Here is a 13463-nt window from a genome sequence, read left to right as displayed (position 1 = left end):
TGGTAATTCTTTATTTGGAGTATAATTGGGACGCCAAAACACTTCATGTGCAAAAAGCTGCCATATAATAGTAACAGAAGTGCTTTCTGCAGTGTTTGGGGTCCATTTGTATACAGTGTTGTCATTTCCCCATTCATTCCAGTAGGGATCCATACCCTAATAATGTTTCAATTTTTAAAATAAATCTATTGTGTGGAAGGGTGCAGCATAAACCCTTGTGACACAGCTGATCTCATTATCCTTGAATATGTGAAGTGGTACAAGTTACTGAAAATGCTTTTACAACAAGATGTAACCCCCACTGATGGAAGGAAACTCGTATAAGCTGCAGGCGCTTGAGCTGTTATCCGATGAAGTTGAGAGGATGCTATAGTGGTATACTTCATAATGTGAGACAAAATATTTGGTGCCTATTCTTGATTTCTCTTTTTGTTTCAGGTGAGAAGTTCAAAGTAGAAACAAAAACTATTGTTGCTGACTTTGAAGATCAAGAAACTGTTTATGATAAGATAAAAGAAGGATTGGAAGGCCTTGAGATTGGAATCCTAGGTGCGTATCTCACATGGTTTCTAGAGTTTGTGCCATTATGTTCTAGGGAAAAAATGGCAAAGAAAACATGAAATTATACATTTTTAACATTATCTTTTGTTGAAATGAAGTCTGAAGCATCAATGGTTAATACAGCTGTCATTCAAACATTGAAAAAAAATATTGTTCTTTCTACACATAGCTTGTCCTGTCTAAGAAGGCACCATATGATTTCTACATTCTAAAACCAGTTGTATTAATATCCTTGCACTAACTCTCCTGTGTTTTCTAGTAGTTAGAAAGTTAGCAATACTGAGATTAGTTTGTTAAGAAATAACTCTGCCCTTGCTCTTCCATATCAGTTCTCCCACTCCATGCTGCATTCACAAATATGGATGGGCACAAACCTAAAAACCAAACTGAGCCAAAAATGCCCTGAACTGGCCAGTTTGAAACCACAGCTAGGAGAAGAGGGAATCACCCGGGAGGGGTTATGAGTGACTGGCAGCCATTTAACCCATCCATTTTGCTTCAAAGTGGGGCAAAGCAAAACTGATGCATGAAATGGCTCACAGCCATTTAAACCTAGCAGATCATCTGTGGACCCACGCTGCTGAGCTGTTAGGTTTAAATGACCCAAACAGCCGAACTGAACAGAAGTCTGGTAAATGTTTGAGGAAGGTGCCTTCCTCAAACATTGGTTTGGGGGCCCCAAACTGAGTCAAGTTCATGCTGATCCCTGTTCATGAATGCTTAATATGATTGGTTTATGATGCTGTCAAGGTTATTCTGCAATCATATTTTTTTCTGGTCAGATGCAAGTTGTCTTCTCAATTAGGCTGAATCTTTCATGATCAGAAGACTTGCCTTTTCCCTTTTGCATTATAGGATGCCACTCCTGGGCTCTTCAGCTCTCTGTCTGCCTGAGACACTTTATGCATCAGGTTTTGAGTCATGCTGAGGAAATTTCTTTGGATAGTCGAGCTTGAAAATATATTGATTCTCTTCTCTCTGGCTACAGTTTCCTGAAGAGAAGACTTGCAGAATAAGATGCTGTGGATCTAAGTGTTTTCAGCATTATAACGTGGATCTCTTCTGGAACCTAAGCAGAAATGTTATGTTGCAGAAAATGATCAGAATATAGACATCAAATTAATTGAGAATAAGACTAGCCAAGATTGTCCAGTTGGGAAAGGGCTGGGCGTAACAATAATTGAGCTCCTCTGCTGTTAGATAATGGAAATGAGGGGAGTACCTTCCTTATATACAACAGTGTCCAATTCCTATGTTTTCCATTGCTCTTCTATCTTTGCTTATGTGAGGTAGAATGATATTTCATTGGACTGATTCTTGAGAACTACTATGATATTGTAGCTAGAGTTGCACTGCAGAAAGTTGAGATCAAGCCCTTGGTTAAGGATGAGGTTTGCTGGATGGCCTAACCTATTTGTGAATGCTGATCAGAGTGCCCTAGCAATTTACTTTTTAACAGCGCTGCAGTTATAATGTTTCCTCTGTCTGGAGAAAGAAAAGAGAATCTCCCCCAAGAATGCGGTCAGACCAGTGAAAGTTTACTTGCTTGACCAAGGGAGAAATATTTGATGCATTAGTATATTGAATTAATTTCCTCATTTCACATGGTAGTCTTGCTTTTCAAATACCCTATCTTTGCAAGACCAACAGTGAAAGGAGCTGCACTATTCAGCTGTTCATCAGTTTTGCATTGTTCAGTCGCACAGTCGAGTCCGACTCTTTGCGACCCCGTGGACCACATCATACAGGCTTCTTCTGTCTTCCACCCACCTGCTAAGTTTCCTCAAATTCATGTTCGTTGTATCGGTAACACTGTCCAACCATCTCATCCATTGCTGTCCCCTTCTTCTTTTCAGTCTTTTCCAGCATCAGGGTCTTCTTCAGTGAGTACTCTCTTCTCATTTGGTGACCAAAGTATTTGAGCTTCAGCTTTAATATCTCACCTTCCAGGGAACAGTCAGGGTTGATTCCTTTAGGATTGACTGATTTTATCTCCTTGCCATCCAAGGAACTCTCAAGAGTCTTCTCCAGCACCACAGTTTGAAAGCACCCATTCTTTGTTACGTCAGTAACGCTGTCCACCCATCTCATCTTTTGCTGTCCCCTTCTTCTTTTGCCTTCTGTCTTTCCCAGCATCAGCATCTTCTCCAGTGAGTGCTTCCTTCTCATTTTTGGCCAAAGTATTTCAGCTTCAGCATCTGACCTTCCAGGGAACAGTCTGGGTTGATTTCCCTTAGGACTGACTGATTGGATCTTCTTGCAATCCAAGGGACTCTCAAGATTCTTCTTCAGCACCTCAGCTCAAAAGCATCTTTTCTTCTGCGCTCGGCCTTCCTTATGGTCCAGCTCTCACAGCCATACATTACTACTGGGAATACGATTGCTTTGACTATACGGACTTTTGTTGACAAGGTGATGTCTCTACTTTTTATTATGCTGGCTAGGTTTGCCATAGCTTTCCTCCCAAGCAGCAGCGTCTTTTAATTACATATACATGAAATTGCATTACATATACAAATATATGGCTAAGAGCCTCAGTGATTACATAGCTTATGTCCAAAAAGGGAAAGACATTTACAGGACATAGCAGACTATAAGCCAAAATGCCCTCAAAACGAGGATGGGGAATTGTCACGTGGGCACCTGGCTTAATCAGGCTCTTTTACCTGTGTATACAGGATGCCACGTCCAGAAATTAATGCTTAAAAATATTAGGGACTCTAATTAAGTAAAACAATTAAAATTTATTCCAGAAAAATATAGGCTTACATACAAGATAAAATACTCATAAAATCACACATACAGTCCTAAGAAAAATAGAGATATAGAGACAACACATGGGTAGACAAACAAGGTGATAATTACCTACCGTAGTCTTCAAGGAAGGCTCCAATGGCGACGAAAGAGGACGGGGGAAATGGGACCCTCAACTGGCCAAGAATCGGGGATGGATCTAGACAGCGGAGATAGGGTACTGCTAGATTCACACATGAGTGGAGTTGGGTCAGAGGTTAAATAGACTACCTTAGACCCTCAGGGGATGGGAGGTACAGGGGTGGATGACAGGTGGTTAGCTGGTACATGACCTCAGAAAAGGGGAGGCTCTGCAGTGACCATAGGGGCTGGACTAGTGCAGTAGCCAATAGCCAGTTAATTGGCAACCCCTGATTGGATGCTCCTAGCTAGCCAATGAGTGGACTTGGCCTTAGTTACCTGATTGGCTGTCCAGGCCAAGGGAGAGGCTCCAGGAGGACTGTTGGGGAAAAGAATGGGGGAAATTACTGGGTGGAGGTGTGCTTAAGACTATTAAACTTATCTAAAAAGGTGACAATAGATGGCCAAATTGCTACCTAAGGTGACACCCGGTTTACACAAAGGAACTTGGCTCACTGAAGATGGTCTTCGTCTTCTTCAGTCTTCTCTTGGCACCAGTCTTTGTCTTGAGTTCCGTTAGACAAAGGCTTAGGCGGTCTGGCAGGATCCACGCCTAAGATAAGCTTGATTGCCTTATGCAGAAGTTGAAGCAGCTGTTGGATATGTGAGTCTCTTGCTTTGCTGTATTGTAGTCAGGAAAACAAGATGGATTCTGGTGGTTTTAGCCTTTGGTTTATGGGAACAGGCTGGACATTGTTTGCCTGTACAGTTCATAGCGGCGTGGCTTCTTCCACTGCAGTGGCCAAGACTGGGCACACAAGAAGCAGCTGGAAGCTCATCTGTAGTTCTGGCTAACACCCATCCAGAGAAGTAGAATGCTGCTGCAAAGCTGAGGCTTATAGTATCCACATAAGCCTTAGAAACCGTGGGCAAAGTCCACTTCTTAGAGCAGATGTGTGTGAGTCAAAACTCCAGGCACCCTGGCAACCATACTGGTGATTAAGATGTCCATGTGTATGAAAAGTAGGGGGCTTTTTCTTTCAGACATGGTGCAAATATATTTGCATGAGAGCATCTCCTGCATTTATTTTGGTGCTTTGTCCTTAATACAGAATTTTAGAGGCAGACATGCACATAATCTACTAAAAAAGGTTCAATATGGTATAGGAGCTCCTTTTCTAACTTGCATTTGTTCCAACTCATTAAATGTGTACAATCAGTCTTCTAAGAGTTATAAAGATTTCAAGAAGACCCTTAATTGAACTGAGTCCTAGTTTGAACTGATGGTATTAAAAAGTATTTAAAAATGTTTCTATTGCTTCTGAGATGTATGAAGGACCTTGTCACATGTTATTGAGTACACAGGCTTTTGGATCCCTACACTGTAGAAGATGTAACAAAGTCACACACATGTTATGGGTTCCCATGGCACCATTTTCCCATCCTGAAATGATCCCAGTGGGAAACTGATTCCTTGGGATACAAATGACTTCCCCATGGGTGTGGCCCTATTTCCATGTACATCACAGTCTTAATCAGGCACTGCATGCACAGAAATTGAGATTCAGCAACTTGATGTGATGGTGTCATGTCTGACACAGAGCAGAGATCCCAAACCCCTGTGTGTACTCCATAATGTGTGAAGATGCTTAAGAAGACTAAAGATGGGGAAATTATCTTGACTTTCAGAAGATCTGTACTTTGTATTTTGTCAGCTCTCTCTGTGCATTGGAAGGTGGTAGTAAGTTTCCATGGATATACTAGTGTATGTAGAGTTTTGGATATATCATTTCATTGAAAAAATAAGCTTGAAACAATTACTATTTGGTATACTTTATGCACTGCCAATTGGTTGGGGATGACAGGAGGGGAGATTTCACAGATTTGAAGAGTGTGAAAACAGCTTTGTACACTGGTTTGAATTGGAAAATCCCCATATAATAAGTCTCTGAATAGTACAGAAGCAAAACAAAAACCTTTCAAAAGCAAGCAGTATTTGGAAACATAAAATACTTAATGTGGTAAGGCTGTCATTAATGAGATTTTTTCTGCAGTGTACTCTTTCCATCTTTGTCTTCCCCGAAGTTCTTCACACACTGCCTTCAAGGAGGTAGTACACTACATGTTGGTTTTTGCTGCCATCTATTGTCCCTGCGATGATTTGACTTGGGAATGATGCAAGAATACCTTAACTGCATATTTTGTAGCTGCTTTCTCATCTTGCAGATTACTTCATAGATACATTTTTCACAGACATTGCAAATGAATAGATCCACAGTGGGTGCTTTGCTGAAGTTCATCACATGCATCTGGACTGTTAGGTGCTAATAATGGAAGATCATGTGTTAACACCTAATATGAAATATTAGAACATTCTCTAATTAGTGACAGAATGGCTTTAGTCTCCCTGGGCAGGAAAGATCATGTCATTGTTGTGAATGCCCTGGTAACAATTAGATTAGATTAATGCATTGGGCTGCCCTTGTCCATAAGCTACAGTTGACAACAGAATTTTGTGACCAGAGTGTTGACTGGAATGGATTGTGAGGACTATATCACTCCAATCTTGTTCCATCTGTATGAGTTCCCAGTTTGCTCCTGGGCTCAATTCAAGGCACTTTAAAGCCCTGTATGGCTTCAGCCAGCTTATTTTATAGACTGCCTTCTCCCATATGAATCTTCTGGGCAACTCAGATCATCTTCAGAAGGCCTACTTTAGGTACCCCTGTCATCTGAAACTGAATGGGTAGCATTCAGGGAGATTTGTCTTTCTCTCTCTCTCTATTGTTGCCTTCGATCAGTAGGTGAAAACTTTTTTGTTTCATCTGGTATGTTCCCATTATCTATTATTGGCCTTCTCTCTGATTTTGGTGTTGTATGTTCCTATGCTTATATGTTTTTATTTAATTATCTTATATATTCTATTAAATGCAGTTTTAATGTCCAGTGGTTTGAGATTTGCCACCTTGCAGGTCCCTATTTGGGTGGAAAAGCACCTTAAAGGTGTTTTAAATAAATAATTAAAACTGGATCAACTGTATAGCCATTCCAGTGGTTCTATGGCTAGAACTGTGTTTGATACTCAAATTGTTAACACATCACACTGCTTTACGCATTCAGCCTGTCTACAGACTTGATTATTTTCCTGTTGTAAGGTCGAGTGTGCAACTGTTTCTCCAATTTTCCCCCTAAAAACCATAGTTCTAAAAACCAAAATATCCACAGATTCGTCCATTTCCTTCAAAGACTTCTCTCTGGGATGGGATGAGATGTTTGGAAAGGTTTGTTGTTGTTGTTCAGTCACACGGTCAAGTCTGACTCTTTGTGACCCCATGGACAAAGTCATGCCAGGCCCTCCTGTCTTCCATCATCTTCCAAAGTCTGCTCAAATTCGTGTTTGTTACATCAGTAACACTGTCCAGCCATCTCATCTTTTGCCATCCCCTTCTTCTTTTGCCTTCTGTCTTTCCCAGCATCACGATCTTCTCCAGTGAGTACTCCCTTCTCATTTGGTGGCCAAAGTATTTGAGTTTCAGCTTCAGCATCTGACCTTCCAGGGAACAGTCTGGGTTGATTTCCCTTAGGACTGACTGACTGGATCTTCTTGCAGTCCAAGGGATCTTCTCCAGCACCTCAGCTCAAAAGCATCTATTCTTCTGCGCTCTGCCTTCCGTATAGTCCAGCTCTCACAGCCATACATTACTACTGGGAATATGATTGCTTTGACTATACGGACTTTTGTTGGCAGGGTGATGTCTCTACTTTTTATTATACTGCCCAGGTTTGCCATAGCTGTCCTCCCAAGGAGCAAACGTCTTTTAATTTCATGAGTACAGTCACCATCTGCAGTGATCTTGAATCCCAGAAATGTGAAGTCTGTCACTACTTCCATGTCTTCCCCTTCCATTTGCCAAGGTGTGAAGGGGCCGGATGCCATGATCTTAGATTTTTTGATGTTGAGTTTCAAGCCTACTTTTGTGCTCTCCTCTTTCACCCTCAACAAGAGGTTCTTTAGGTCCTCCTCACTTTCTGCCATTAGAGTGGTGTCATTTGCTTATCTGAGGTTGTTGATATTGTTCCTGGCAATCTTAATTCCGGCTTCTGCTTCATCCAGGCCAGCATTCCGCATGATGTACTCTGCATATAAATTAAATAAGCAGGGTGACAATATACATCCTTGTCAAATTCCTTTTCCTATTCTAAACTAATCAGTTGTTCCATATCCCATTCTGACTGTTGCTTCTTGACCCTTATATAGGTTTCTCAGGAGACATGTGAGGTGGTCTGGTACTCCCATCTCTTTAAGGACTTGTCACAGTTTGTTGTGACCCACACAATCAAAGACTTTAGCGTAGTCAATGAAACAGAAATAGACGTTTTTCTGATACTCCCGTGCTTTCTCCATAATCCAGAAATGTTGGCAATTTGATCTCTAGTTCCTCTACCTCTCCGAAACCCAGCTTGAACTTCTGGTAGTTCCCAGTCTAGTTACTGCTGAAGCCTAGCTTGTAGGATCTTTAACATGACCTTGCTGGCATGTGAAATGAGTGCAATGGTGCGATGGTTTGAACATTCCTTGGCATTACCCTTCTTTGGGATTGGAATATAAACTGATCTTTTCCAAACCTGTGGCCACTGTTGTGTTTTCCAGATTTGTTGACATAATGTGTGCATTACTTTAACAGCATCATCTTTTAGGGGTTTGAATAGCTCAACTGGGATACCGTCATCTCTGCTCGCTTTGTTGTTAGTAATGCTTTTAAGGCCCATTTGACTTCACACTCCAGGATGTCTGGCTCAAGATCAGCGACTTCACTGTCATGGTTGTCAAGGACATTGAGATCCTTCTTGTATAATTCTTGCCACCTCTTCCTGATCTCTTCTGCTTCTGTTAGGTCCCTACTGTTTCTGTCCTTTGTCATGGCCATCTTTGCACGAAACATTCCCTTGATTTCTCCAATTTTCTTGAAGAGATCTCTTGTCCTTCCCATTCTGTTATTTTTCTCTATTGATTTGCATTGTTCCTTCAGGAAGGCCTTCTTATCTCTCCTTGCTATTCTCTGGAAATCTGCCTTCCGCTGGGTGAATCTTTCCTTTTCACCTTTGCCTTTCACTTTCCTTCTTTCTTCAGCTATTTGTAAAGCCTCATCAGACAGCCACTTTGCTTTCTTGCATTTCTTTTTCTTTGGGATGGTGCTGATTGCTGCCTTCTATACAATGTCATGAACCTCCGTCCATAGTTCTTCAGGCACTCTGGCTATCAACTCTAGTACCTTAAACCTATTATTCACTTTCACTGTAGAAGGGATGTGATCAAGGTCAAAGCTGAATGTCCTAATGGCTTCCCCAGTTTTCTTCAGTTTAAACTTGAATTTTACAGTGAGTAACTCATGATCTGAGCCTCAGTCAGCTCCTGGTCTTGTTTTTGCTGACTGTAAGGAGCTTTTCCATCTTTGACTGCAGAGTATATAATCAATCTGATTTCTGTGTTGCCCATCAGGTGATGTCCATGTGTAGAGTCGCCTTTTAGGTTGTTGGAAGAGGGTGTTCGCTGTGACCAGCTTGTTCTCTTGGCAAAACTCTATTAGCCTTTGCCCGGCTTCATTTTGTTCTCCAAGGCCAAACTTGTCAGTTGTTCCAGTTACTTTTTGACTTTCTACTTTGACATTCCAGTCTCCTATGATGATGAGGACATCTTTTTTTGGTGTTAATTCTAGAAGGTGTTGTAGATCTTCAAAGAACTAGTCCACTTCAGCCTCTTCTGTGTCAGTGGTTGGGGCATAGACTTGAATTACTGTGATATTGAATGGTTTGCCTTGGATACGGACCGAGATCATTCTATCATTTTTGAGATTGTATCCCATTACTGCCTTCCTCACTCTCTCATTAACTATAAAGGCCACGCCATTTCTTCTACGGGACTCTTGCCCACAACTGGACCCTAATAGTTTGTGTTCTTTACCTAGTGAGGCTTTCTAGTGCGTGACTGAGACCTGGGTTCGAGAGGGAGATACAGTGGCCCTCTCACAAACAGCTCCCCCGGGTTATTCAGTCTTTCACCAATCGCAGACTAGCAGGCGGGGGGGAGGAGTGGCGTTGTTCATACGAGAGGCTTACTCCTTTAGGGCGCTCCTGGCCCCAAAGATCGAAGGTATTGAATGTGCTGGTCTGGCGTGGGAAGTTGGAGAGGGGTTGGCGATCTGGCTGGTGTACCGTTCACCTAGCGCACCAGCCGGCGCCTTACCGTCCCTGCTCGAGGCTGTGGCAGGCTGGGCGTTGGAGCACCCAAGGCTGGTGATCCTGGGTGACTTCAACATCCATGCTGATGATCCGGCCTCCAGTTCGGCGACAGACCTAGTGTCATCCATGGCGACGCTAGGGCTCTCTCAATTTGTTACATCTCCCATGCATCAGGCCGGGCACACGTTAGACCTGATCTTTGCGGCCGGGATTACAATGGATGATATAATTGCAGAAGCGGTGCCATGGTCGGACCACCTCGCCCTTAGGACTCGTGTGGACGCTCCACGCCAAACCTGTCTAGGCAATGAGCGTATTATGGCTCGCCCGCGGAACCAGATGGATCCGGAACGGTTCCAAATGGCTCTGCGGGATCCCTGGCCCTCTGGCGATTCTCTCAATGACCTGGTTGAGACCTGGCACAGCCGGCTCTCCAGGGCCATTGACGAGATCGCACCTCGACGCCCTCTGCGACCCCGGACTAGGCTGGCGCCGTGGTATACCCCGGAACTACTCCAGCTGAAACAGGGCCTCAGACGGCTAGAGAGGCAATGGCGGCGTACTCGTGACGAAGCGGCTAGAGCATCTTATAGAGAGTTTATAAGGTCCTAGGAGATGGCAGTCAAGGCCACAAAGAAAATATACTTTGCGGCTAAGATTGCGTCTGCAAATTCGCGCCTGGCACAATTGTTTAAGATAATTCGGCACCTTACTACATTGCCACAAGGCAAACCAAATGTTAAGGAATTAGAGATAGGCTGTGAGGCATTTGTGAATTTTTTTGCAGACAAAGTCCAGTCGCTCCGCCATGACTGCCCTGCCATATTAGATACAGTATGTGAACTCGAGGCTCCGTGCCTGTCTTCCGGTTTGACCCTGGACCGTTTCGACCTGCTTGACCTAGAGGAAGTTGACAGAATCCTCTCTACTGCACGCCCAACAACTTGCGATCTGGACCTGTGCCCCTCCTGGCTAATTAAAGCTTGCCAGGAGGAGCTGAGATGTCCTATACGGGACATCATAAATAGATCTCTTTTGGAGGGTTCTTTTCCAACCCCTCTGAAAGAGGCAGTGGTCCGCCCCCTCCTGAAAAAAGCTACATCAGACCCGGCTGAATTGGCTCATTATCGGCCAGTCTCAAATTTGCCCTTTTTGGGCAAAGTTATAGAGAGGGCTGTGGCGCTGCAGTTACAGAGCTTCCTGGATGACACTTCCACTTTGGATCCATTCCAGTCCGGCTTCCACCCGGGCCATGGGACGGAGACGGCTCTGGTTGCCCTCATGGATGATCTCCAGCGACATCTGGACCGAGGCGGTGCGGTGGTATTGCTGTTGTTAGAACTTTTGGCTGCGTTCGATATGGTCGACCACCGGCTGCTGACCCGCTGCCTCACCGACGCAGGGATTCAGGGGCTAGCCTTGCAATGGCTTTCTTCTTTCCTGGAGGGTCGGGGACAAAGGGTGGCAATTGGGGGGGAGCTGTCCCGGAGGCACCTACTTAATTGTGGGGTGCCTCAGGGAGCAGTTCTCTCCCCAATGTTATTTAACATCTACATGCGCCCCCTTGCCCAGATTGCCCGGAGACATGGGCTGGGTTGTCACCAGTAGCGGATGACACCCAGCTCTATCTATTGATGGGCGGCCGGGCTGCCGATGTTCCTATAAATCTGGACCGGGTGCTGCAAGCTGTGGCAGATTGGATTAGGTTGAGTAGGCTGAAATTGAATCCAGCGAAGACAGAGGTCCTTTGCCTAGGGTGCGGTGGTCCGGAGGGAGGGATCTCCCTTCCAGCTTTTGACGGTGCGTCACTGGTACCAGTGCGCAGGGTCAGGAGCTTGGGAGTGCTACTGGAGTCCTCCTTGACAATGGAGGCCCAGATAGCAGCTACTGCCAAATCCACCTTTTTTCACCTTAGGCGGGTGAGGCAGTTGGCCCCCTTCCTGGAACGCAATGACCTGGCAACAGTGATCCATGCAACGGTCACCTCGAGGCTAGATTACTGTAATGCCCTCTACATGGGGCTGTCCCTGTGTCGAACTCGGAAACTGCAGCTAGTGCAGAATGCAGCAGCCAGACTGCTATTGGGCCTACCCCAGTGGGAACATGTGCAGGCTAGGCTGCGGGGGCTGCATTGGCTGCCAATTGTTTACCGAGTTCATTAAAAGGTGCTGGTTATTACCTTTAAAGCCCTATATGGCCGAGGACCTGCCTACCTTAGGGACCGCCTCTCTCCATATGTTCCCCAAAGAGCACTACGATCCAGTTCACAAAACCTTCTGGAAGTACCTGGGCCAAGGGAGGCCAAACTAAAAATAACTAGAGAACAGGCCTTCTCTATAAAAGCACCCCAATGGTGGAACCAGCTGCCGGAAGAGGTGCGGGCCCTGCGGGCCCTTAGTCAATTCCGTAGGGCATGCAAAACCGCCCTCTTCCGGCTAGCCTTTCAAGATGGAGCTTGAAATAAACATCATGCCATCATTAACATCAATAACTGAGATAGCAGTGATTAGACTATTTTAGACTGATTTTAGACTGTTTTAGATTATGTAAAAACTTCATGGTAAACTGTGAATTGTATTGGTAAACTGTAAATTGTATTGTACAACTGTTTTATTGTTTAACATGGCTCTGTCATGCCTTGTAAGCCGCCCTGAGCCTGCCTCGGCGGGGAGGGTGGGGTATAAATAATAATAATAATAATAATAATAATAATAATAATAATAATTATTATTATTATTATTATTATTATTATTATTATTATTATTATTATTTCTGTTGGGAAGTCTTCTTCTCTTTGACATTTGCCTTTAGGTTTGTGCAGACTGTCTTCATTCTGAAGAAAGAACAACTCATGAATCCAGTACAGGGTTAAAACATATAGAGAAATATTGAAGGTTAATTGGAGAAGAGGACAGCACCTGTACAATCCTCATATAAGAGAGTGCAAATGCCTAAACTAACAACCACATCAGAGAGAACCACAGGAAATTCACCCATGTTATGATTGTCTAGCTTTTCTCCAGGATGACTTTTGACTATTAAAAAAAACCCTTGTGTGTACTGTACCAGTCCTGGGACAAAAGAAGAGCTATTGGAACTTTAACAATATTTTTAACATGCTTTTCAGCTTCCTATCTGTAAGGACTGCCTTTAACAGAATTATTTTAATTGTATCGCCTTTCCAGTGGTCCATATGCCTGCATTTTTAGAAATGTAAGGAATTTGGGAGAAATTATTTTGAAGTTTAGGTAGCACAACATAGATGTTGTCTGGGTATGGGTACATGTAGTTAAAATTAATGGCTAAACATAAAAGCAGTGCAATGTTGCACCTTCTGTGAGCATGTTCAAATAAAGCATATTTTGTTTCAGTAAACAACGTGGGTGTTTCATATTCCTATCCGCAATACTTTCTTGAGATCCAAGACCTAGATAAAGTAAGTGTGCTCTATTCTTTTTGTCATGTTTTAAAATTACATTGGATGTGTAAAAAAATTGAGCACAGGTTTTTGTAAGTTAATATTAAATGTTGTAGTTAAAACTTCTAAACCCAAACTGCTGAGTAGAATTTGGAAACAAAGGGAACCGAAAAGTTTCTAGACCAGGGATGTCGAACTCATTTGTTATGAGGGCCAGATATGACATAAATGAGACTTTGTTGGGCTGGGCCATGTTGGGTTGGGCTGAACCATGCTGGGCCAGGCCATGTGTGTACCTATTTAAGATTAGGTAGCAGAAATATACAGTATTTTTTGCACCATAAGACTCACTTTTCCCCCCCAAAAAAGT

At 43.5% G+C, this 13463-nt stretch overlaps 1 protein-coding gene across 1 annotated transcript in view; it reads left to right on the top strand.

Annotated features, from left to right (window-relative positions):
• HSD17B12 (hydroxysteroid 17-beta dehydrogenase 12) overlaps positions 1-13463 on the top strand; it is a 183319-nt gene that overhangs the window by 96259 nt on the left and 73597 nt on the right. The window contains exons 4-5 of the mRNA XM_060261265.1: positions 439-549; positions 13047-13111. Coding sequence (XP_060117248.1) covers positions 439-549; positions 13047-13111 — 176 coding nt within the window. The remainder of the gene's footprint in view (positions 1-438; positions 550-13046; positions 13112-13463) is intronic.

This window comes from Heteronotia binoei, chromosome 21 (genome assembly GCF_032191835.1).
Source record: "Heteronotia binoei isolate CCM8104 ecotype False Entrance Well chromosome 21, APGP_CSIRO_Hbin_v1, whole genome shotgun sequence".
Taxonomy (NCBI): Eukaryota; Metazoa; Chordata; class Lepidosauria; order Squamata; family Gekkonidae; genus Heteronotia; species Heteronotia binoei.
This window is presented reverse-complemented; position numbering and strand designations above follow the sequence as displayed.